The sequence below is a fragment of the Phodopus roborovskii genome, unplaced genomic scaffold, assembly GCF_943737965.1.
Source record: "Phodopus roborovskii unplaced genomic scaffold, PHOROB, whole genome shotgun sequence".
Classification (NCBI taxonomy): Eukaryota; Metazoa; Chordata; class Mammalia; order Rodentia; family Cricetidae; genus Phodopus; species Phodopus roborovskii.
In genome coordinates this window covers 290,098-315,627 of record NW_026126567.1, presented here as the reverse complement: position 1 = coordinate 315,627, position 25,530 = coordinate 290,098, and the positions used below count along the sequence as shown (strand labels likewise).

Sequence of the window (25,530 nt, the reverse complement as noted above, 5' to 3'; positions counted from 1 at the left end):
ACCTTGAGTCTACCCTGCTAGCATCCATGGTATCCTAATGCCATTGTGGTAGGCAAGGCATGGCTTGCCTTGGGCATGGCTGAAGGACCTGGGTGGGCTCAGAGATGGTGACTTTGCTTGAGAGAATGGGTATCCACAGTAGAACCACCAAACAGCAGAGAAGCAACCATGCTGAGTGTGAAAAGGGTGTCCCCCAAAAGCTAGATGTCCCACCAAGTCCTGGGTGTCAGCTAAGCAAAGGACCTGGACAAGTGTGAGAGGTTCAGTGGCCAGAGAGGTAGGCGGTTATGTAGGTTCACAAAAGACCTCCCTGAGGGCAGGATAGATACCCACAGGCAGACAAACAGGGTAGGCAATGGGCCAACTGGGCACGTGGGATAGCCCGGGCCTGGCTGAGGATAATCAAGGGTTAGGGAGGGGGTTGCTGAGGGTGGCTGCTGGGGTCTTAGGCTCTTGCTTGGGTACAACAATACCTGTTCTGAAGTCTCCAGCTCTTGCTGCCTAGTGGAACACTGTGGTAACTTCTGGAGCTCTGAGTCATGCACCCTTCCCACCCCACAGCCTGTAGAGTTGGGTTTAAGGGGGAACGCTGGCCTGGCCTGTTGTACACATGTCTGGGAAGAAGAGGTCAGAGATACTCTGTGGCATTTAATAAAGATAGGACTCAAGAAAGACAAAAATAAGGACAAGTGCAGGCTCAGTTCATCACGTAATGGGACAGCTCCATGACATCATCCCAATAGTTCATGTAGAACTTTCGCGTCCTGGCGTCTGTGTCATGGCTGAGGGCCTCCAGATCTGCAGGAGAGGCCACAGGTACCATCAGGGTCTTGCTGTGGAGCTGAGGTGCCCAATGTACCCACAGTCAGGAGAGGAAGTTGGGCCCCATCCTTACGACCCAGGGAGAGGCATCTCCCACTTGAAAGCTCCCTCAGTGTCTGGGAAGGCAGACCTCAGCCTCCCGAGGGAGGGAGCAAAGGCTCCACTCACTCACAGTTCTTTAGGATGACCACATCGTCCTTTGTCAAGTAGAAGCAGAGGTCACCGAAGTAGTCCTGAAGCAATCCCCCTAGTGCAGTCAAGGAGGTGGTGGCAATGGCAGCCCTTGGCCACTGAGAGCACTGGACAGCAGGGGCATCCCAACCCCTCACTGACATAGAGTCACTGCCCCTGCAGTAGACCCCAGGACATGTGAACCTGACCACCCACTGTGGTAGCTCAGGCAATGGGACACAGGGATGGGGTTGAGGCTGCTGAGTCAGTACCTACCGATGAACCTCATGGCTGCCAGCTTCAGGGTCTTGTGGGGGCTGTCCAGATACATCAAGGCCTGACTGAGAAACTGCTGGTAGTTTCCAAAGTTGCTTTCTATCTGAGGAGAGAAGAGAGGACCTGTGGCCATACTGAAGGTCTGTGTGGCACCTCACTTTAGGGACATGGCTTTCCTGAGGCATGAACTCTTCTAGTGCCTAGGGCCTGGAAGAGAGGAGGGCAGACATGAGTCCCATGGGAGATGTAGAGGGGTAGCAGGTGGTGATGGCCCAGTTCCTTCATTTGGTCCATGCCAAGGATCTGGGAGCACCCATATTTGCAGCCCTTGCCACCGCTCTGGAGACCATCCAGCATGCCTCTGCCCATCCATGCCTGGTTGTCATCTTACCACAAACCAAGCCACTGTCTCCTACAAGGCCCATGTCATGAAGAGGGAGAGGCAGGCTCACCACTGGCAACTTCTGTACCCCTGCTGCTTCTCTGCTATTGAGGAAGCAAAGTTGCCCTGGGATATTTTCTGCGAGCTTATCTTGGGGTGTGGCTATCGTGCATTGCAGATATGGCACAAGGGCCTGCATTATATATGGGCTTTGCTGCTCTGTGCCCTTCAATGGCCTCTCCATTCCTAAATGCCCTGTGCCCTATGCTCCCTATTGTGCTGTATTCTTTAAACTTTGGGCCCTGATGGCACCTGATACTTAATGTCAGGACTGTGCTGGAACAGCAGAAGGCTGTAGTCCTGGGTCTCTCGTGGGCCATGCTTCTATTGTCACTGTTACCAAGATGCACGTGGCACCACTGCATGTGATGGGTAAGCAGACCAGCTCCGTGTCCCCACCCTGTCCAAACATATCACCTTGAGATCTTCTCAGTCATTGTTCTAGGCCTGTGCCTAGTGGCCAAACCAGGATCCATTGAGGTCTGAAGACTTTGATCCTGTTCAAGAGCCTGGGACTGTCGCCCTCACTGCCTAGACCCAGCAAGGCAGAAGACCCTGGGCCAGAGACTAAAGTGACTGCAAGGGGTGACATTCACTACTGTTCTCAGCTGGGCCATGAAGTGTCTGCACTCGGGCGGGCTCAGCTGTGTCTGCCTTCAATCTGCACTGGAATGTCAGTGAGTACTCTCTCCCCAGAGGCCCCACTAAGGTGACCTTGAACATACTCTAGGCACATGGTGGAAATGCTTCCAAGCTTCCTGGGCAGCCCATTTCAGAGTACCTGAGCCCCATTATGAAAGGAAAATGCTCCTTCACAGAGCCTTGGTACTTAAACACCCCCAGGCCTGCCTCCACCATCCCTACACCCCACCCTCAGAGCAGTCCAGGGTGACTAAAGAACCACCACCTCTCTGGCCCCAAGCCCTCCCCGAAATGTGCCCACACCTTACCATGTAGACAAAAATGTCATTTGCAGCACCCAGCCCTTGGCCCCATGCCAGCTTGGTGAACAGCTCCTTCCGGAACTCCCATTTTAGCAAAATGGCACAGCGCAGGAAGGTGAACTTGGCCTTCTGTAAGTGGAGAACAGACTCCCTCTGCTTCCACCCATCAACACCCCCCTCCTCCCAGACAGACCCCGAGGAGTGGTTTCTGTGGCAATACATTCACTGAACTTCTGGAGTCCTGGACCATGCAGTAGGCAAGGGCACTAGAAGGGAATGCATCACCACAGGAAGGGGTGACCCACTCTCCAAGTCCAGGGTGCTCTGCTCTAATTAACAGTTTCCAGAAAAACTACCCAAGCTTCCTTCTAAGAAACCAGCTCAGAGTACCAGCCTCTGACTTATTCTAAGTTTGGGAAGGGACCTGATTCCCACAGTGCATGTGGGCCTGGGCCAGGTTTGTTAAATATGACCCCTTACTCTCAGAAGCCTAGGACAGCTTGTTCCCAAGGTCAGCAGAGGCCAAGTTTGGTCTGTGGGTAGTAAATAGAGGCTAGGCTAGCTCCACATGGAGAAGCTAAGTTAGAGGATGGCCTACAAAACCCAAGGCCCTCATGACATGGCTAAGTGTTTGAGGGCCACCCCAGGGAGAGTTGCACAAGGTCCCTCCAGTGGCAGGGTTGGGGTGGTCATGGCACTAGGCAGGCAGGGTACAAGTTGGTGTTTCAGTGCAGTACATGGTCACACCACTGGCTGGGGAGGGGAAGAGGAGGGGAATGATCCTGAATGCCCGACTCTTGTAACTGATTTTAGATGATACAGTGGAGTTCTTCAGGTGACTGGGAGGGAGAAGTCTGAAGCAGGTGGCCAAGGAAATACCACCAAGATGGACCCCACTCCTTTTACCTGGCTACTGGATTGGGCTACAAATGCAAACCCAGACCAGATAGGCTCTCCAGAACACTAGCCTCACTCTGGTCTCCACTTGTGAGAGCTGAGCCCTCCAAGTCCACTACTTGGATCCTCCTTTGGTCTTGCTCTCCTGTCTGTCCCAGCTCAGCTGAAGCACACTCACCATGGCCACTTCCGGGCAGGGGTCAGCCATATGGAAGAGCAGAGGCACTGCGGCCTGGAAAGCCAGCATCTTGAGGCTCTGTCGAAACTTCTTGCCACCATAGTGGATGACATCTCCAAATAGGAAGATGGCATATTCTCTCACATTTGCCCTTTCCTGGGGAAGATGGAATTCTCAGGCACAAGACAGGCCAGCCTTATCCTATGACTTCTGGTTGCCTCACTTTGGCCCTGCTCAGCCCAGGGTCCCTAGCCCCATAGGCCAGTGTCCACTCAGACCCTGACCCCATTGATGTCTTCTGTCCCATGGTGTGGTGGTTTGAAAGAAAATGCTCTCGCCCAAGGGAGTAGCACTATTAGGAGGTATATAGCCTTGTTGGAGGAGGAAGTGTGTCATCGTGGGGGCGGGCTTTAAGGTCTTTTTTGCTCAAGCTTCCATCAGTGTGACAGTCAGTCAACTTCCTGTTGCCTGCAAAATGTAGTCTCAGCTACTCCTCCAGCACCACATCTGCCTGCAAGCCGCCATGCTCCCCACCATGATGATAAAGGGCTGAACCTCTGAAACTGTAAGGGAGCCCCCCCAATTAAATGTTTTCCTTAGAAGCGTTGCTGTGGTCGTGGTATCTCTTCACAGCAATAGAAACCCTGACTAAGAAACATGGTTTTCTTATTTTCTCCCTCCCCTCAGCTCCACTCGCGGTTCCCTCTGTCCTTTAGCAGCCTTCTCTGATTTATTCATTATTCCTGGTTTCTCACCTCTGGGCTACTCTGATGTCCCTGGGGTGACAGCAATCATACCTCCACTCCTACGCAGACCTGACTATTGAATCTGTGACATACTAGCTCCATGACCTTGGGCGAGGTTCCTTCCTTGTGCTGTTTCGCCTTCTGTAAACAGTAGCTAACAACAGTGCATTTGTCCTTGTGTTGAGGTGGGTAGAACCCAGCACCTATGGGAGTGCCTGCTAATTCCAGCATCGCTCCTTCTATTAACTCCTATCCATGAAAGGCAGAGCCATCTTCTGCCCCAAACTGCCTCCACTGCCTCCTCCTCGATTTCAGATGTGCTGTGGTCACTGGCTGCCTACCTATTCCAGTTGTGTCTGATCCTAGCTTTCATCTCCCTGGTTCTCAGGGGCATATTGTGGTGATCTTCCTGAGGCTGTCCATGTCAAGTTCAAGCCTTCCTCATTCCCAACCTCAACCACCTGAAATCATTTGGCCCTATTCTACCATACAAGAAATTCACATTGTTTTCAAATGGAGCCATCAGTTCTAATGGCCAGGGAACAAGACTCAGTGCCATCACAGACTTCAACTACCACTAAACTCCAGAATCTGTATTCTCAGTGAGGTCTGGGGATGTTGCAGATAGCAGATGCTGAGTAGTACTGGTTCCTGATTGCTGCCTGCAAGCCTGCCCTGTCCTCTTCCACCACCCACTCCATTCCCTACCCCACTCACATCTGTGAACAGGCTGAGAAGGTGCTGAGCAATCTTGAAGCTGATGGTACCAGTGCTTTGGGCACCCAGATAGTGCAGGAGTTGGCCCATGATCTCCATCAGGCCCACGGGGTCCTTGAGCTCAGGCTGTAGGAAGTTGTCCAATAGTTCCATCAACTTACTTCTCAGCACAGTTACCTGCAGGGAGACCACCACCCTCCAGTGGGACCTTTGACCAGTTTCTGCCAGCTGCCCCAGTGATGTAGGTCATAGCTCCAGGCAGGTACTGGGGCTCCTGGCCTTCTCTGAGTCAGTGCCAATGGGGAGGAGGTGTGAGTGCTGAGGCTGACTATTCCCAGGTCCACTCCCTTGGATATAAAAGCAGACAAAACTACACCATGGATCAGGCATAGGCCAAATTTGCAGCTACATTCCAGCCTTATCATGAGGGCCATGTCAGAATAGCCGTGCTCTGGGAGGCTCAAAAAGGAGGTTATCATATGAGGGGCTCCTACCTAGGAGGAGACAAAGGGTCCATTAGAGCCCCATCTGAAGCAATTCAGCAGGGCCAACCAGGCCTCATAGGTTCTCTCTACCACTCTTTGCAAGGACATAGCCTTCAGGACACTTCCTTTGTGCTGAGTCCTCCCTGTGACCCTGCTAGGATGGCACCTCTCTCAAGCTGCTGCTCCTCACCTTCTTAGGGTGAATCAGGATGCTGCCTAGCCCCTTCAGGCTCATAGCCCGCACTGTTTGGTTGCGGCTGGAAAGGCCCAGGTTCAGGGAGTTGTCCATGGCCTTCTGAGATACATACTGGAAGACATCTGGGCTGTTGAGAAACTGAGTAGGGGTTGGCACTATCAACCCACCTGTTAGCCATCGCTGCCAAGGAATCAGTCTACCCCATGCCATGGTAATGAGTTAGACCTAAAGAAGCACTTCCAACAGCTAGCACACCTGACACATGAGTCAGATGTCCACTGGGCAGGATGGGGAAAGGCTGACCTCAGCGATGATGCAGATGCCCACAATGTTGTCTCGCTCTTCAGTGCTCTTCAGGAAGATGAGCGCCTGCCCCAAGACAGCCCTGACCTCGCAATTATAGTGAACCATGGTCCTATCACATACAAGAGACACACACAAAGTCCCAGAGGGCTTCATTCTCCAGCCAGGCCTCAGCACTGGCCAGAGTCCAGAGCAGGGAGACTGGACGCTAACTACTCTAGCCCCTCCCAGGCAGAGGGTGTCCAAACTGAGGGCTCACCTTGCCAAAAGGGTCACTCCCTTTGGGAAGGTTTCCAAGTGCCCAAAGAGCTCCCAGCCCTGGATCAGCTTGATGTCGGCAAACACTTCCCAGTACTGGTTGGTCCAAAAGAGGCCCTTGAGTGCTTCTAGGCAGATCCTGGGCAGAGAGGAACAAGACAAGTGCCTAAAACATGCCCACTGCCACTTACCAGGCTCCCCCTTGCTCAGAAGTTTCCATACTGGCCAGGTTGGGTACTCTAATCCACCCCTACACTACCTCCACTAAAAATCCTGTCCTTACGTCCTCCAGAATCAGCATGGTTCAGTGGGTATGAGGGGACAATAGTCAACTTGGTTCACCTGCATGGTCCGAGGGGCTTAGAGGCTAGATTGTCTTCCTGGTAGTCAGAGATTCCATGCACCAGGCCCACCTCCAGCAGGTAGTAGAGCTCTGTAAGGAGGCCCAGAAGGATGCCTGCGAAAGCCCAGCGGAACGTGTTCTTGTACTCCGGGGTGTAGAGAAGCTCATAAATGGTGCTCAGTGCCTACAGTGGGTGACAGCAGAGCCTGGAGGGGGCCCCTGAGCAGAAGAGTGGGAGCAGCAGCTACAAAGCCACTCTAGTCCAGGCCTCACTGCCTTCATCTGGCCCGCTGGGGCTCACCATGAAGATCAGTTGGATAGATCCCTGAAGAACCCTGTGATATATCCCTGAGGATGAGCAGGATTCATTGCAGTCTCTGGAGCTGGGCCCTGACCTCCTGACTTTGCTCAGGGCAAAGGAGTGCCTAACTTCTACACTGTGCTGATTTGCTTTTCTTGGCTTGGCTCCACCTTCTGATGAGCCGGATCTCAAGTGCCCACCCTGCTGGGAGGTCCTTCTCAGACCCTCCTTGAGAAGGACCTCTCCTGCTCTCCTGATCCCATTGTCTTTTGTCCCTAACCCTGAGTTTCTAGTGGCTGGCTCCATCCAGCCCTATTTCTTTGGGGTTGGGCTATGTTTGGCCATAGAGTCCCCTGGCTCTTTCCCTAAACCATCTCCTAGCCGGTCCTATGGTGTCACATCCACAGCCCCACTTGGTCTTCCCCTGAACTGAACGGTCTTGTTTCAAGGGGCAGAGATAAATGGGTCACTGCTAAGTGGAGCCCTTCTATAGCTTAGGAGAAGTCCAGGTGCTGGCCTCAGCTCCAAACCAGTGCTGCTAATCTTCACCTCCCACCCCTGCCCTGCTTTCTGCTCAGGGGTCACTCTGCCTCCCCTAGATTCTTCTGGAGGCCTCTCATCACTCCTCCATCTTGCTTCACTAGTCTTATTCCCACAGTCAACCATGGACCAGTACATGGTCACTGTGTCTCTGAGTCTTGTCAGGGCAGCCAAACTTTCTCCTACTTCCCATTATGTCTAGGAACCATGTGCTGAGAGCTTGTGGGATTTTTAGTTCTGTTAAGGTCTATGATGGGGCATCCCCATGAAGAAACAAGTGCTAATAGCAGTAGGAGTCTGCAGCCAGGTGGCTGGTCCGTCAGTGGGTACCTCAGACATATAGCAGGGCCGTGCATGCAGGGTGGGAGATTCATGAGCAGGTGAAATGCATTGGCCACCTATACAAATGACCTCAAACCATGATAAAGGCCTGATGGTGGGCCCTTGGAGGCAGCACAGAGTCCTCGTGGGAATACCACTGAATCACTGTTTACTGCTACTGTCACCAAGGATACCATGCTGGTGGCAAAGCAAAGGGTGCTACTCACCGTCAGGGAGACTAGACGGGCCTGATACGTGGACTGGAGGAGCCTCCTGGGTGGCCGCAATTTCAACTTTACATAGAGCAGGGTTATGACATTACGAGATAAATGGTAATTGGTAGCCAGAGCCTTCCACAACAGTAGGATCCACCTAATGAGACAAGATCTAGGCCACCACTGGGAACATCACTGCAGAGAGGCCTCCCACAAAAGGTTGTCATTAGCAGGGTGTGAGAAAGTGAGCCCCTTGGGAGCAGCAGGCAAGCAACCCTGAGCTTGTGATGCCTGTGATGCTTCATTAGGCATCTGCACGAACCCCAAACTTGCAGTCCTTCTCTCTAGGACCCTGAGCAAATAGCTGACCTCCAGCCTGTCTTTTCTCTTGGGAAGTAGGGGCAAGCCCCTCAGGTGATCTGAAGAGAAGAGGGGGCCAGAAGAGCCAGGAAACACTCCAGGCAGAGCCCAGTTGCACTTGGCTCCCTATCAAAGGTTGTGTGCTCTGAGATCAGCCAATGTGCTTGCCACTTCTTGCCATGTCCCGAATTGTCAACTATATATGTATATTCATGAGGTGCTCAGAACATGTCTGACAACCTAAAGACCGACAAGTTGACGAGTTCCTGACAAGCCTACAGCCATGTTCTGAATTAGTAAAGCTTTATTGTCAACTGTCTGCTGCTTGGAAGACCCAGTGATATCTAGTGTGGCAGCTGGAAACAGAATTCACTGGGGCTTTGGCCCATAGGGCACCTATGGATGAATGGAAGGGTGTCACTGTGTATTCTCACAGCCTCTGACTGGTCTGTGGCTCTACTTACATATTTGCCTCCACAGACTGTGAATCTAAAATGGTGTCTATGCTGATGGCCCTCCTGGGACTGCTGGAGCCATGTTTAAACCCCAGACACCTTCAGAGCCCCTCTGGTCACAGTCCAAAGTCAGGAAGAAGACAGAATCTTCAGGAGCCTATTTCTGCCTAGTGTGTTCTATAAGTAACTATGGACCAGGCTGGATGGCCACCACATGCTTGGATGATGTCCCACATTGGGTGACTGGACCAAGGGAAGACCTACCTGTCTAAGGAATGACATAAGGACAAGATCACCTCCACCACCTCCTGAGTATGCTGTATCCCCAGAGCCACAGTGGCCTTACTTATGGTCTTCTGGATACCCCTACAGTAGATGTTTGGCAGTTCCTGGAACAGGCCTTGCAAGATCTCAGCCACCTGCAAAGTAGAATGCAGCTTCAGACAGGGAAAGACCCTCTGAGTTCCTGGTAGGACTTAGCTTCAAGGCTCAACCCCTAGGTTCCATCTCTGTCTTGGGGAAGGAGGGGTGAAGAAGAGTTGCCACGGTTCACCTGTAAGGGACCAAGTATATGGGGCCTGGCAGTCCCTAAGGTCAAATCTTCAATTTAGTTGGCCAAGTCAAATTAGATCTTCCCTCCCCCCCCTTTCTCCCCCACCCTGCCCCAGGCCACCATGAGTCAGCAGAAGGTGGTCCAGGAAAATGTTGGACAAAGACAGCTGTCCAGGAGTGCATTGGGATCCCTCTCATAGGCTATTAGGCTCATTGTCTCTGTGATTACATGTGAATGGATGTATATGGTTTCATGTACCCATAGCCTGAAGGGAATCACACCCACCCACCTCACCTGTTCCTTCCTGAAGCCAGGCTCCTCACAGGTCATCAGTAGAAGCTGGGCAGCAAGGTCGCAGCGGAGGTAGTTATAACTGCCTAGGCTGTGCACCAATGTGAGGATCAGTTGTGTATGTTGTGCCACTGTCAGGTCATCCTTGAAGACCTGTGCAGAGCCAAAGGTTGGGGTGGGGGTGGGGGGGTAAACTCTGGCCAGCAGTGGCTGAGGCCAGGCAGCGATCTAGGCTCTTACCAGAGAGGGAATGAAGGTTGTGTGCACAGTTGTGTAAGTGCCATGAACACAGGTTTGCAGGGGCCCAAAGGGCCCATCCAGCCCTTGTCTCTGGCTGCTATGACCTATAGTTTCCCCACCCTGGGGCCATGGCTGGGTGGCTGCCAATGTGCCTGTCATAAATCCCCAGCTGCCTCTGAAGACTCTCCCTAAGGACAATGATAGCAAACAGCCTGCAAAAGAGTCAGTCACAACACCCTGTTCCTGCTGGGTCAGAATGACCACTAACTCTTGCCTGACCACAGCCCCTGCCTTACTTCCCTCTTCCACTGCCCCAGAACAAAGGGGCCCAAATTGCCATCTCCTGTTTCTTAGGAGAGGCCACTAGTACAACAGTCTCAGCCTCATCCATGTCTCAGAAGACTCAAGATGCTGGAAGGTGTCAAAGCTTCTGACCCAGCCTGTCTCAGAAACTGAGCCCTCACTTGGAAGGTCAGAAAACTGAGGGATGGCCGGCCCAGGCCCACTCAACCAGCCATGGAGCTTGAACACAAACCCTGCCCCTCCCCTCTCTTCTCCATCCTATGTAACAGGTAGGCCAAGCTTTAGAACAATATAGGAAGGGGATGTCATGAAGGGTCAGAGGGATGACACCCCTCCCATTGAAGGGATAGTGCTAAGAACAGAGTGTCCCAGGGGAGCAAGGTAGGCTTGCTTCCCTTGTCTCCAGAGAGAGAGATACAGAAGTGAGAACCTCTGACCCATGGTTCAAAGGGCCTATCCAAGCTGAGGCTGGAAGGGGAGGTACAGAGACAGATAATTTTCCTGGAAAGAACAGAAGTCCATCCCATCTGGTTCTACCCAACCTGCTTGCCCACACAGTTCCCTGGGACCCTTTGTCCCCATCTCTTCAGGGATGGGAGTGGAGAAGACAGACCATATAACCACTGTGCTCTGGGGCCATCACAGGCCAGGCCCAGCCTGAGCAACCTCACCTTCATCATGTGGTAGAGCTTCCCCTCCCATTCTCTAGACTCGTTGGCTCCAATGAGCTTCATCTTGCTCCACTGTGTAGACTCCACCAACTTCCCTGTGTATGGATATGTTCAGGAGGGCTGCTGGGCCTGGGGGTGGCCACTTTCCCCCAACACTGTTGTCCCAGATCACAGTGAGCCCAAAGGAAAGCTGACCCTCAGCCACTCCCAGCCTCCCCTTCTCTAATTCTGCTCCACTCACCTTTCTGCTGGAACACAAGCTGCATGAGGAGGAAGACACAGTAGTGAGAATGCTCTTGTGTTGACTCATCTTTATCCCGCCACAGCAGAGTCAGAAGGCCTATCTGGTGGCCCAGCATGGATGGCACAGCCTCTTTCTGGGGACAGTGGGGCAGTGAGCAAAGCCAGGTTGACTACCTTGTGTCACTTCTTCCCTCCGTCCCTATTCTCATCATCTTGTAGGAGATGCACTGGCTGGGTTTTGAGAGGGGCTCCTGACCCACCCAAGAGAACACTTCACCTCTCTGACCCATCTTCTATTTTTAACAATAAGAGGCTGGGTTTGCCCATCACTCCCTTCAGGTATGTGTGTATAGGTGTTTGTTGACATGTATATGTGCCTGCATGCTTGTGTGCATGTGTGTGCTAGTGTGTACATATGCATGGAGGCAGTGTGTGTGCATATGTACCTGCATGCTTGTGTGCATGTATGTGTGCCTGTGTGTATACATGCATGACTGTGTTAATATGTGTGTGCCTGTATATATCCGTGTATATGCATGTATGCAGGTGTATGTGTGTGTGTGCATCATTTCTCTTGGCTGCTTTAGGATTTTCTTGGCTTTTCCTGGTCTTTAATAATTTGGGCTGTAGTGTTTTCCTTTGTGCGTGTCCTGCTTAAGATTCCTTGACATTTTATCTGTAGGTGTATGTTTTTTTAGCCAATTTGAGCAGTTTCCACCATAGTGGAACCACCCACTCTGCCCTGATCATCTCACTTTTCCTGGGAGTCTGCTTCCACTGTCCCACACCCACTGGGCTTTCATTCCTTTCCTGGGGGCCTTCTTTTCTCTTTGGTCTCAGTAGGTTCCTTTGTCCTGGTTTCAATTCTGATTTCTTCTGTGGTGGCTGAGCTGCTGGTTAGTGGGCCCAGTGCCTTTTCATTCAGATCTGTTTTGTTTGCAGTTCTTTTGGTCACCACATTTACCATGTATCGCTTAGTATCACATTTCCCCCTTTAGTTGTGTATTCCTTTAAATTCCTGAACACAGCCACACACTGCGCACCATTTCATGAACTTCTTTTACCATGTGCAAAGTGCTACAGAAGAAGATTGACTGAGGCCTCCTGCAATCCTCAGGGGATGATGGGGAGGATGTTTGCAGTCTCCTCTCAATGTCTCTCTGGCCTCTGAGATGTGGAGGGGCACACGGTTATAGCTTGACTTTGATGAGTCTCCTGTGCCCACATAGGCTGGACCCAAACAAATCACCCCCGGCCCCTCGCTGAGCTGCTCTGTATTGACAATGAGTCTGTGGAGTTGGAAAGCTGCCTGATGACAGGAGCTTGTGTGCCCAGATCTTCAGAGGCTCTTTCTTCCTTCATGGGCCAGACTGCTGTTCCCTCAAAGTGAAGCCTCTGCTCCAGGCTTGGAGGAAGACAGCCCAAAACACCCTACTCACTTGCTGTCAGCTTAGGACATTTTGTACTCTGTGAAGCCCATATCTGATGATTTTCTGAAGTCTCCAGGCAGAGCCTCTCAGCTCCCTGCCAGATCCTGACACCCAGACCAGCACGGTGGCCTGAGTGTGCAGTGGCCATCACACACCTCGTCAGCCCACCACACCTGGAAGCACATATCTCAGAGCAGACTCAGAAGATACTTCAGATAGTGGCAGGTGTCACCTCACTGCCCCTGCCAACCGTCCAGTTTCAAGATAAAATCATAATTTCCTCTGGCAGGACTCACCTCCCAACATCTCTATTAATTTCCACACTCCACCACACCACGCAACACGTCCTCCCCATTCTCCATATGCCTGTGAGAACACTCCCATCGTGTTTCCTGGGGCCTCACAGCCAGTCCTTCCTGCCAAGGCAATCACTCTTTTCCCGGTCCTCTTCTCTGCGTATCCTTGTGGTCCACTCCTGTGGTTAATATGTGAATGGCTAGATAAATGTTGCCACATGTTGCTTGCCTGTTCTTATTGCTGATCATCTAAAGGGCTCCTGGGTTGGCTCCAGTATGAACAAAACCAGAAGGTATTCTTATTCTTACATAAATCTTTTTTCATACATAAATGTTTGATCTTATTGGGTAAATACATAGGAGCATCCTGTGTGGTTAGGGGATACATATGTGTTTAATTTTCAAAGAAACTGCCAGAAGTTCTACCAGGCAGTTTTAACATCCTATACTCCCACAGGCTATGTGAGACATTTCCGGGACTCCACACCTTAGCCAGCATTTGCTGTTAATTTTACCCTTCCAGTGGGTAGGTGGCAGTACCTCGTCATGGTTTTATTTACATTTTCTTTATGACCAGTTATGTCACGGACTGGGGGGGGTCCCCCCTTGATCCACTCCAGGGTAATAAAGAGAAACCTCAGGGTAGAAGGAAAGATTTCTATCTGATGGTTACTGGACTTTTCTATCTGAGGAGAAAATAAACAAGCACACACTTTCCTGAGGGTGACATTCTCTTTTACATACAAACATCTCTCTCCTGCCCAGTTACATATTTTTATATTCACTTGCAGTTACAAATCTTTACACAGTTATAGCTATACACCTCATTACATATGTCCTCTCATCATACAGCACTTTAGACAGTTTCTAGGCACAGCCTGTGTATGGCAGCAGCTCTCACGCTCACTCACATACACACACGTTCTCTACATTCATTCATTCTCTGCTCTCATTCATCCATTCTCTCATGCTTCGTCGTCATCTCTCATAGCGGGCTTCTCTTGCATGTCTCTGCCTCTGTCCCTTCACCCTCTGCCCCGCCACACCTCTCCCTACCCTCTCCTCTGCTCTCACTCTCTGCCTTCTGCCTCTGCTTCTCTCTCAGCCAGACTCTGGGCAATTATAGGTTATTTTGTAGGTCCTGACCCATACTCATAACACAAGTTACATAGTTTCTCTTAGGCTGGCAATGTCACAATGACTGGCCAGTAAGCAAGTGGCCTTGCATGTAGCTCTAAGTTGGTGAGGGTTTGAAGACAGTAAACAGTTGGCTGAACCTTGAGGTATGGGAGTATGTGCAGACTAAAGTTGCTTCAAACTCTGTCTTTGAATTAGAAAAACAACACCTGTGAAAATGACCTTGTATATGTGTCTCCAGGAGCAACCAGCCTGCTTTGAGTTTTCTCTGAAGTCTAAAGTTAGCTGTCTGTGTGAAAGGCTGTCTTTGTGACTGAGACTCCTATGTCAGTTTGAGTAATATGAAGCATCCTAGTATTAATTCTGTTAATCAATATTATACAACTTAAGCAGAAAACCATCTTCTGGTTGTTGTATGTGTTGTAAGTGTGACCAACAAGTATAAAACACACCAAAGGGCTGTGGAAAGAACTTCACAGCTGTTCTTACTAGGGAGGCATAGCAATGGTACCTGAGAAAGGTACAGGAACAATCAAATTCAGTCATTCAATCAGCAACCCACAGCTTTGCCAAGTGGGGGTCCCCAATAATGTCTGGTAAGTCGACTTTGCCAAGTAGGACTCTCCAACAATGTCAAGTGGGTTGACTTGTTAAATATTAGTTGTTACTGCTGTATGGTTCCATGGCCTTCTGCATAGTTATTTGAAGGGATGTTCGTTTTCATGGCCTTTGCAATGTCTCTTTTCATCTGTTGCCCAATTTCAGAACTAATTAGCTAGTTATAGTTGATCACATTTTCTAAACACAAATCCTCTATGAGATACACACATTGCACACATTTCTTGCCCATCTGTGTCCTGTGTTTGGATGCACAAAAGTCCCTTGTTTTGATAAGGTCCATTTTACCAATTTTGTTTTTTAGATTGGGTCTCATACAGCCCAGGCTGGCCTCAAACTCAATATGTAGCCAAGGATGACCTTGAACCCCTAATCTTTCTTCCTCTGCTTTCCAAATGCTAGGATTTCAGGGTTCACCATCACACCTGTTTCATATAGTGCTGGTGATCCAACCTAGTGCTTGGTGCATGCTAGACAAGTTCTCTACATATCCCCGGGCCATTATATCCATGTTTCATTTATAGCTACTACCTTTTTGAATGCTGTCTAGGCAATCTGCCTGCCCTTCCTTTTATGAGAAGGGTCTGTCTTCTAAAGGCCAAGGTCTTCAGCTTGCATTTGATCATCCTTATACCCTTTCTCCCCCTCCCTCTCCCCACTCTTTCCTGACAGGGTTTCACTATATTGCTCATGCTGGCCTCATGCAATCCTCCACCTCCTTCCTGAGTGCTATGGTCAGTGTGAAGCCCCCTTACACTGAGGTGTGAGGTGGTAGCTGAGGCCCATTGTCCTAAGGAATTTAGCTTGCCTCTGTCCTTCCCATCTAAGCCTAATACCTCTGTGTGAAGCAGCTAGAGCATGAGGGCACAGGGATGGGGTGATGCTCTTTCTTTCAGATGCTCCATTCCCAGCTCCCAGATTAGCTGTTTCTAGGATTATTTGAGGCATGACACCGCCACCCCGAAGTTTTCCTGTTCAGACCCAGGCTGCTTCCTGAGGACCCCTACCCTCCCACACTCCATCAGTCTCTGCCCTCTGTTGGTTGTGGTATTAGCTTAAGGATTTCCTAGAGCTGTTCTTGCTAAATTGTAGTAGCCACAGTCCCAAGCCTATGGCAAGATTCCACTACACTCCTGGATACTAACTTCCCTTACCCCATCAGGTGTGCTCAAGGCTTTAGGGTATATGGAACTCACAGCAAGCTTCAAAGAGTTCACCGCATACTGCAGAAGCAGGAAGATGGACTGCACTGCTCGACAGCGCTCATGGCTCTTGTCAGATTTCAACCAGGTCTCTGTGTGCTGGAAGGAATAGAGGAGAGCATGAGAACCCACACCCACAGACATCATCACACCCAGCTCAAGATAAGCCCAGAGTTTGGCCACCGAGAAGGGAGACAGCTACCTAGCCAGACCATTGGCTTCCTTGCCTGTCCATTAATTCACTCCTTAGCTCTGAGGTGCCTTACAGGTTTGAGTCAGCTGAGACACAGAGTCCACCAAAGTGACCTTAGTCTTACACAGCCAGTATGAGTCTTCTAACACCTGCCAAACAATCCTAGAGTAGACACCAGTGGGGTATCCTTTAACTCAGTTAAGCTCTGATATTGTCTACTTGGAAGTTGTGCCAGGTCCCATAGGTTAATGACTCTCAAGAGTTTCCTGATTCTGGAGCCAGTTTCAGGCCCCAATTGTATCTCATGTTTCAGTCCAACCCATTATGAATTATGTCTATCCACCTTTCTTTACTATAATAAAGTACCAAAAGCAAACTACTTTAAAAAGACGTCTATAGTGGTGCTTGGCTCTGGAGACCTTAGAATAGTGATTGGCCTTTTTGGTGACAATCCTAGAGTGTTAAGGGGCACCACATCATCGAGACAGGAAACACAGATGTGCCTGTTTCATTCAATCTCCCTCCACTTCTCAGCATTAGAGCTCTTACCTAGAGTGTTGAAAGTCTGTGTATAAGGACCTGGGTTCAGAAGGAGGAGCTAATGGGCCACCAGACTGATAGCTAGGAAGCCAGCATGGGACTGACTCAGGCCCCCCTGAATATGGGTCTCAGCCATAAGGACTGAGCAGTCTAAGGGACCTCAGACAGTGGAGCCAGGATGTATCCCTGGACAAAAGGACTTTGCGAACACATCCCCCATGGAGGGGTAACTGCCTCAATCTAGAGACAGGAGAGAAGCCCTAGTCCCTACTTCACATGACCTGTCAGATCTACATGACCCCAACTGGATGGCATTGCCCTACAAGTGGAATTGGGGTGGGGGGATGGGAGGGGAGGGTGGTTAGAGGGCATGTGAGAGGGCAGAGAGGGTAAAAGGGAGGGAAGGAGGGAGGGAGGGGGAACTGGGATCGACATGTAAAATAATAAATTAAATTTAAAAAAATGCTTTGACTCCAAAATTTAAGTTCAAGGACAAGTTACTGGGGAAAAGGATTTCTGTTTTTGTTTCCACAGAAAATGAAAAGATGTGGATTCCCTCCAGACTAATGTGGTTTGATCAAGCCAGACCACCTGAAACAGAGTACCAGACCAGATGAGCCTACATTCAAAACAGCTGGACAAAGCAGCCTGACAGACTACAGCCAGGATTTCTGAATCTTCTTCGAATCCCCCATGACAGTGCCCCTTACCAGCAGGAAGTAGTTTGGAAAGAACAACGCCCAAATTCCCAAATATTGTGTATAAATGTTTGTTTTCATTTAAATGGACTTGGTTATATAAAATAAAGAAAAAAAGAAAAAAAGAAGAAAAGAAAAAAAAAAAAAAAAAAAGGACCTGGGTTCAGTCCTTACTTAATACAGCCAGGCAGTCAGGCAGTGTGTGCACATGTGCCCATGTACACACACACACACACACACACACACGTCCTCAACCTCTCTCTAGTAGCTCAAGCTGGGGCTGGAATCCCTACTCTGCTAGTTCACAGGCCTCACCTGCAAGAGGAAGCAGACCTCATCCATGCTTGGGTTCTCAGAGATGAAGTTCTGGAGGAGCAGGTCAAGGGCACGAACTGTCTTCTTGTAGAGCACCTGGCAAGGGATAGGACCAACTGGCATCACACAGCCAGGTTACCTCATGGTCTCCCCAACTCCTCCATGATGGCTCAGAGGTATTTGCTTCCCTGGGCCCAACTCTGGCAGATGAGGCTGACCAGGCCATTGGTGGCAACTAGGATAGTGAGATCTGCCTCCAGACTTTTCCCAGAGAAATTTGGGGGTGAGAATACAGATCCCTTTAGCTGCTCAGGCATGTCTCCTCCAGCTCTGTTCAAGACTGCTGCAGCCACTGATGATGCCTGCTGCTCTGCGATTTCCTGCTGACCTGTTATTTTCCCAAGAAGGACTTTTAGCCATTGAAAACATAGCAGCTACAAATGAAACACTTGTTTGCTTATTGGTTTTCTTGAGACAGGGTCTCACTATGTAGCCCTGGCTGTCCTAGAACTCATTCTGTAGATCAGGCTAGCCTCGAACTCAGCAATCTGTCTGCCTCTGCCTCCTGAGTGCTGGGATTAAAGGCATGAACAATCACCGATTGGCACGTTTTTTTCCATATTTTTGATAAAGATTAAAGGAAAAAAGAAATATTTCTAGATGAAAAGAATCTCTAGATGATAATCTTGTCTTAAAGTGAAGGATGTTTCCAAAATGGAAATAAAACCAGAAAGTACAAACACAAACTCATCCAGAAGACTCAAGCAGGTCACTGAAAGGAACTAAGAATCCCAGCACAGCTAACACTATCCACTGGGAAAGCTTCTCACATGGAGGTGATATTCTTACATGGAGATATTTCAAATAAGGATGCTAAAATAGCAATGATCACACTTATGGTTGAGCAGATCTGAGGATGGACTTACTCCTTTCCCAAATGTAAACTTAAAATTTTCTAGGAATCTCAGAAGCAAGATAAGAGACTCCATCACTGAAAGATACAGCTTGGCCCCCTAGCAACCCATGATCTCATCCTTTTCAGGCTGTAGTCCTACCCACTTCCGGAAGCACTTCAAAAATCTCACTTACCCTTTGAGATGGACTTGAGAGCCACTGGTGTCATTTGTGTGCCCATAGCTAGGATATTTAAGCTTGACTTCTTCACACTTGGGTGTGCCTTATCCTTTCTTTGGGTGCCTCTATTTCTATCAACCCCACCCTAAGACTATGTTAAACTCTCTTCCTATTAAAATCCAACTCTGCTTCAAACCGCACCTGAAATTCTTTTCTGCACAAAGTCACAAATCTTGGCTTTCCCTGAATACATGTCCCTGCAAGGAATTCCTCAGGTCTCTTAAGGCAGCAGCATTGGGCTGTGTTTCCCCCACCCCCACTCAGGTCCCACTGCTATTGATAAGCAATAGCATCATTTACTTTGTTAGAGTACCCAAATACCCAGCATAAGAGACTTCAAGACTTGTTTGGGTCCCAGCTCAGCCCATACAGTGCATAACAGTGGCAAGGCATGGTAGGAAGACATGATGACCCTATCTGCTTGGGCTGTGGTGGCAAGGCCTTGCAGAACTCCTTCTCACATGGCTCAGAGAAAAGAGAATGTTCAGGCTGAAGCAGGGACAGGCTTCATCTAGGCTCCCAAAAGCAATCCCACCAGCTGGAGACTCAATATTTTAGACACACGGCTTGTGGGGGAGTTCTGACATTCGAACCTTGTCCTTGCAGCCTCCAGAGCTGTGGGGAAAGAGCTGTGGGGAGCATTGTTCTGCTCTTTCAAGCTATGCTTCCTTTCAGCTGAACCCACAAAATACAAAACTTCCTTCCATTAGAAAACCCAGACAATCTTTGTGGCCCTAGCAATTTCTTCAGAAGCCACAACCCAGAGAATTTGGGAAAGTCCCAACTCAGAGAAAAGATTTTCAAATGCAGACTATAGGCTCACATCCAATGTGTGTAAGAGGAGTTTTAAAAACTGTGAAGTAGGATTGGCAAGATGGCTCAGGAGAGTAAAGGCCCTTGCTGTCAAACCTGGTAGACCTGAGTTCGATCCCCAGAACCAACATGGTGGAAGGAGAAAAACAATTTCCACAAGTTCTCCTTTAATCTCCACATGTGTACCACAGTATACATACACACACAGAGAGAGAGAGAGAGAGAGAGAGAGAGAGAGAGAGAGAGAGAGAGGGAGAGAGAGAGAGGGAGAGAGAGAGGGAGGGAGGGAGAGAGAGACCCATGCACACAGGCTCACACAGACTCACCCAGATACACACACACACACACACACACAGAGAGGGAGCGAGAGAGAGAGAGAGATCCATACACACAGGCTCACACAGACTCACCCAGATACACACACATACACACACACACGCACACACACACACACACAGAGAGAGAGAGAGAGAGAGAGAGAGAGAGAGGGAGAGACATGGACCCACACACACAGGCTCACACAGACTCACCCAGATACACACACACAGACACATAAACATAGATACACACGCATATACATGCAAACACAAATAAAAAATAGCTTTTAAAAACCTACATAGTTGTCCATTTCAAAGTTAGATGTGAGAACTGAAGAGATATTTCACCAAAGTTGAGCACATGACAAAGTACACCTGCCAATGGCCATCTTAAAGGTGACAATGAATCAAAACTGTGGCCAAATACCAGAAATCAGTTGGTAAACTCCACGTAGGAGTGGTGCTGCCTGTCTTGGGACCATATGGAGGTAAGCTTTCCTTGGGACTCTCCATCTTCCTCAGTTCCCTTGGCTCTCCTAGTGTGGTTCTAGACCATCCACAGGGCAATGCTTCATGTGTGCTCTGGGAGCCTAGTGCAAGACCATAGTTCAGCTCCCTGTGTCCACCTGTCCTCTCTGGCTAACCTGGTTCCAGGGCCAGGAAATAAAACTTGAGAGGCTTTGTTCTTGCCTTGATGGTTCTGCTGAGCAGGATTCAGCCACCCTCAGAGCCATGCCAGCAGGTGGCTTCCTTCCAAAGCTGGCCTCCTCCCAGCAACACTGTATCCCCTTTCACTTCCAGTGACAGATCTGGCCTGGCCACCTTTGGATATTGCCTCTGTACATACTTAGGTCTTAGAATGGGGCATGGCCTAGCTGTGTGACATCAAGAGTGATCAGAGGCATATGAGCGACACCTAGCCTCGTCCCTTTTTCAACTCCCTGGGAAACTGGGTCTGGGGCAAGACAGCCTAAGACAGCAGGGTAGGCCCGCACAGCCAAGGACCAGAATGCATCCCAGCTCTTTGAGGACATTTGTCAGCTCACTGGAAGTCAATGAGTATGAGGTAGAGGGAGGCACACTTAGAGAATGCTGCCAGACAAACACAGAGATAAGGGTCTCATTTACCCAGAAAACCCTGAAGGCCCTGGGCTTTCTAAGGTTGAAGGGAGCCTGTGCTCCAGGCAAGATGGATCTAAACCAATATGGAGCTCCTCTTTCTGCCAATTACCAGACAAGGCTAACCCCTGGCCTAGCACTAGGAACCCACACGCTTGGAAAGGAGACATGCCAAGTCTAGGGCATCACCGTGACATCCAGGGCTTGTTCCAATGAAGGCGCGCTACTCCTCAAGGCCTCAGTAGAGGGAAGTTTGTACACACTGTGCAAGCAAGTCTGCAGGACCTGGGACTTGAGCAGAGGTTTGAGTCTGGGCCGCAGGTTACTGCAAGAGAACAAATGGGCTGGGGTTCAAGGGGCTTCCAGCACGGACACCAGCACAATTAGAACATGAAAGTAGACATTGTCTGGACTCGGTGCAATGAGAAGGGCCACATAATAGGGGCTGTGGGGAACTTTTCTAACTAATTGGCACTTGATTGGGGGAAACCGAGACACTTTCCGAGGTCAGATGCAAAGCTATGAATAGGTCAGAACATAGAGTGAGATCAGGGCCCAAGGGCAAAAAGCTAGGCTTCCTGAATGACCAGGTTAGGGCCACAGTCAGGACTGTGGTCCAGAGTGTGACTGTGGCTTTTATTTTTGCCAGCACTAACAATCAATCTTGGCAGTAAAAGCAAACTAAACCTCTTAGGCGAACATGAGAGCCTCAGCACATCCAATGTTCTGGTGCCCCTCTGGCCCCAGCCCTCCCTCACACACTGACTACCTCCACAAAAGCAGGACCTTGCCTGTCTTCCTTTCTGTGTCCTAGGAGAGTTACCTCAGGCCCATGATGACCAGGATGACCCTCTGCCGGAAGAAGGTGTTCAGGGAGTTGGGCTCCTCCTGGAGGATGCCCTGGTGGGCACAAGAGAGGTAAATGTGGCAGCAGCCTCTGGCTGGCACCCAGGTTCTCTGGAATACCCACTGTGGACCAGGTGCCACTTACCAGGAGGCATTGGATGAGCTCTGGTACCTGAGTGAACTTGTACCTCTGGGAGCCATACTCTTCCCGCAGGGATCTAGTGAGCAGGATGGTGGCAGACAGGAAGCTCGACTTCAGGATCTCATCCTGTCCCCCACAGATGGGCCGAAGGTCAAACCCTGTTGCATAACCCAAGCAGCCACCTCCCTCAGGGGACCAGCAGAGTGTGTACCTCACACATGCAATACACACAACATATACAACACACCTCATACCCACAGGACACACACACACACACACAGCAACCTTACCCACATGTACATACATCATCTCTGCCAATCAAGGAAGCTGAGTATGGGGTTCCCTTCTCCCTAGGCCAGCCTCACTACCCTGGACTGATACAACCTTATTCAGCCACTGGTAAGCAGAGCATTGGACCCAGGAGAACATGAAGCAGACCCTCAGTGGGTTTGGTTCCTTAGACCCCAGGGCTGTCCTGTGAGTACTGCTTCACTAACGGAGAAGTTAACCCAGGTGGCGCTGTCTGCCTTATCCTTCTATGGAGAGGTGGGGAGGGCCTCACACAGGGGCCACAGGAGAAGTAGTACACCATCCTCGAGGCGATGTTGTCCACCCAGGGAAGGATCTGCTCCTTGGTATGCTTGGCTATCTGCCCATAGCACAGCAGAGAGGTGCTGCTGACCCATTTCCATCGAAGGTTGTTGTCTAACGGCTGTGGACAGGTGACAGCTAAGCTGAAGGGCTCTGTGCTCTCAGCCCTCCCAGTCCCCACCTCCCTCCTGCCAACCAGTAAGTTGTAGCTTCTGTACTGACGGTAGAGGCCAGCAATGTCCCTCCTCCACAGGGCTGGGCCCAGGGCTGCCACTAGCCCTCCTATCTAGGAAGCCCCTCTAGCTTGTTCCCCAGACAAGCCTTCTCTTTGAGTCCTCTTGTAGACTCTTTCCAGCACAGCCTCTGGGGTTAGAACTGGCCAAGAAAGTAGAGCTACTCAGTGTATCTACTTGGCTCAGGGCAAGTGAGAACTTGAGACTCAAGCCTGACATAGCTCTCAAAGTCCTGGAGACTCCCTGGCCCCAAATCCTTAACCCAATTGTCTCCACTCCTGAGGTACCAGAGGACTCTATGAAGCATGGGCACAGAGTGAGTACTTCATCTATCCTGTGCCCGTCACACCAGCCCCTAAGGGAAATGGGTCAGGTAGGATGCCTGGTGTCATCAATGGACATATGGAGGCTGGCACCCTCTCTGTCCAATGCTGCCCTATTCAATATGCTCCAGTACTCAGTGCCTCCATACCTGGTTGTCTGGGGACACAGTGGCTGAACGCAGAAACTTGGTGCGGCCCAGGTGCTCCAGCAGAGCCCATACCTCTTCCAAGTGTTTGGTGGAGGCCAGGCCCACAGCCAATGCAATGCCCTGTGTACCAGAGGATCCTGTGAGGCAGCCCACAAGTCGCAGGGCAGGTCCTTGTCCAGCTCTCTGGGACCTGTCCTTCCACTAGGGCTGCCTCCCAGAGACTGGGTTGGTGACAAGCTGGCAAAGTGTCCCATGCACTGAGAGCCACACAAGACCACAGTGATGTCAAATGGGACATGAGGGCTGGGAACTGATAGGGAGGCACAAGGCAATAGCCTGAGGACTCTGACCCACCTCCCTCTGGCTGGAGAACTGGTGGGACAGCTCCAGGAGGCTGGCCAGGTGGCACTGAACCTGCTCCACACTGGGACACTCACGCAGAAACAGTCCGTAGAGGTGGAAGAGGAAGGCCTGGGGCAGGACAGGGTGGAGAGTAGGCTAATGCTGTTTACAAATCCACCCATCTGAGCACAGCGGGCTGTGTGGTCACACATACTCCTTCCCCAAGAGGGAGCCCTTTCTCCTCCCACTGTGTGGGACAAAGCATGGAAGACCACCCTCCTGAAGCATTTCCTGTGCGGCACTGACCTTATCAGTAGCCTGCTGGGGGTCCAGGCTGAGGAATTCTAGGAGCTTCTGCACAGAGGGATCCCTGTGTGACACCTGCTTTTCCCAGAGCTGTAGGCAGACTGTTACTCAGGGCCTGCCTGTCCCTACCCAACCACCAGGGCAAGACATATTTTAGAGCCAACAGGACAGTTTTAGACCTCCCAGGACCCTGAGTGGGCAGAGGGTAGCTTGTTCTCAAATGAGTGAGAAAAAGGAAAGTCCCTTCAGAAAGTACAGCTTCAAACCTAGGTAAATATGATCATGCTCGCCTCTGCTGTGGTGCCCTGAGATCCTTGGGACAGAGGGTGACATTTTTAGCAGATATAGACTGTCCCGTAGGCATCTGGGCATGCTGCCTGCTTATTGTGCCTCTATGTTGATTCCTTGGGCCTTTGCCCATCCTGTTCTCAACAAGTTGTTGTCCCTCCCCACTTAACCTTAGGTTCCCAGTCCCCAGGCCTAGCTGTGAGTGTTTAGGTAGCCTCCCTCTGTAAGCACACAGACCTGCTGTAGCCCTCAAAGAATGTGTCACTTTGATTGGCCCAGGAGAATGGACAGTGGACAGCAGCTGTGGATGGTTGGGTATAAAGATTAAAGTACATCGTTTTGTTTTGTTTGAGTCAAGGTTTCTCTGTGTAGCCCTGGCTGTCCTGGAACTCCCTCTGTAGACCAGCCTGGCCTTGAACTCAGAAAGATCTGACTGCCTCTGCCTCCTGAGTACTGGGATTAAAGGTGTATGACACCACCTGGCTAAAGTACAATGTGATGGTCAGGAACCAAGAGTAACCCATATATCAAGACCTCAACCACTCCCGGTGTCATCTCTGGCCTTCAAGCTGGCAATAGAGGACTGGGAACGTCCAGGTAGACAATCCTGAAGCTCACTGCCATAAACGTGTTCAAAGTAGCCATGGGCCTTGGAGTACATTGGCCAAGCCTGGTAGGAGGAGACCCTGAGTGGACTCTGTGCCTTTCAACCAGAAGGTGGGCAGTAAGACATCCAATCCAACTCCCTAAAGTCCTCCAGCACCTTCCCATAGAAGGTTAGGAGCTTCAAGGATGGCCAACACCTATGGGAGTCTAGGGTGGTTGATGAGTTCCATGTAGATAGCTTGGGGCAGGACCTGGAGGGGGCCTTGACTTCCTCCCAGGCCCCATGAATCTTCCATCCAGTGGGGAACATCAGTCTCTCTGATCCTACCTGGTTGTGCTCCTCTAGGAAATGGCAGATGGTGTCCAGTGCCAGGCCCTGCTCTGTAACCATCATGTTCTTGATCTTACTGACTGCCATGTCCTCCCAGGATGGGTAGATATTCATGTACTCTCCCAAGAGTCCCAAATCCAAGTTATCTGTGGAGATCCCAGAAACAGAGGGGCAGTACCAGTCACAACCAACAGTCCCCCAAGACCTAAGGACCAATAACCTTCCTGAGCTGGGTAAGGAGAAGAACTCTGCTGGAGACCCCAGGCCCACCCAGCACCTGCTCTGTCAGG

General features: G+C 50.4%; 2 protein-coding genes across 2 annotated transcripts in view; one reads left to right on the top strand and one right to left on the bottom strand.

Moving 5' to 3' along the window:
* Psca (prostate stem cell antigen) overlaps positions 1–25,530 on the top strand; it is a 1,185,392-nt gene that overhangs the window by 1,079,264 nt on the left and 80,598 nt on the right. The window lies entirely within an intron of this gene.
* LOC127235405 (maestro heat-like repeat family member 5) lies at positions 636–25,425 on the bottom strand. Its single transcript, XM_051202696.1, has 24 exons — positions 25,238–25,425; positions 24,016–24,105; positions 23,722–23,838; positions 23,368–23,487; positions 22,075–22,197; positions 21,907–21,983; positions 21,273–21,408; positions 17,701–17,796; positions 15,949–16,053; positions 11,270–11,405; positions 11,029–11,123; positions 9,818–9,967; positions 9,235–9,389; positions 8,168–8,312; positions 6,778–6,962; positions 6,437–6,574; positions 6,178–6,289; positions 5,869–6,012; positions 5,194–5,370; positions 3,731–3,886; positions 2,662–2,784; positions 1,270–1,372; positions 995–1,069; positions 636–798 (listed from the first exon to the last, which is right to left on the bottom strand). The coding sequence occupies exons 1-24, from the start codon at positions 25,352–25,354 to the stop codon at positions 698–700; spliced, it is 2,976 nt and encodes a 991-aa protein (XP_051058653.1). The 5' UTR covers positions 25,355–25,425; the 3' UTR covers positions 636–697.

Excerpts from the sequence above, each read along its gene's own strand:
- LOC127235405 (XM_051202696.1), bottom strand. The coding sequence starts at position 25,354 with ATGAATATCTACCCATCCTGGGAGGACATGGCAGTCAGTAAGATCAAG. Across the intron at positions 17,797-21,272 it reads AACAAGCCCTGGATGTCACG|GTGCTCTACAAGAAGACAGT; the intron begins GTGATGCCCTAG and ends ATCCCTTGCCAG. Across the intron at positions 11,124-11,269 it reads GCTTGTGTTCCAGCAGAAAG|GGAAGTTGGTGGAGTCTACA; the intron begins GTGAGTGGAGCA and ends ATCCATACACAG.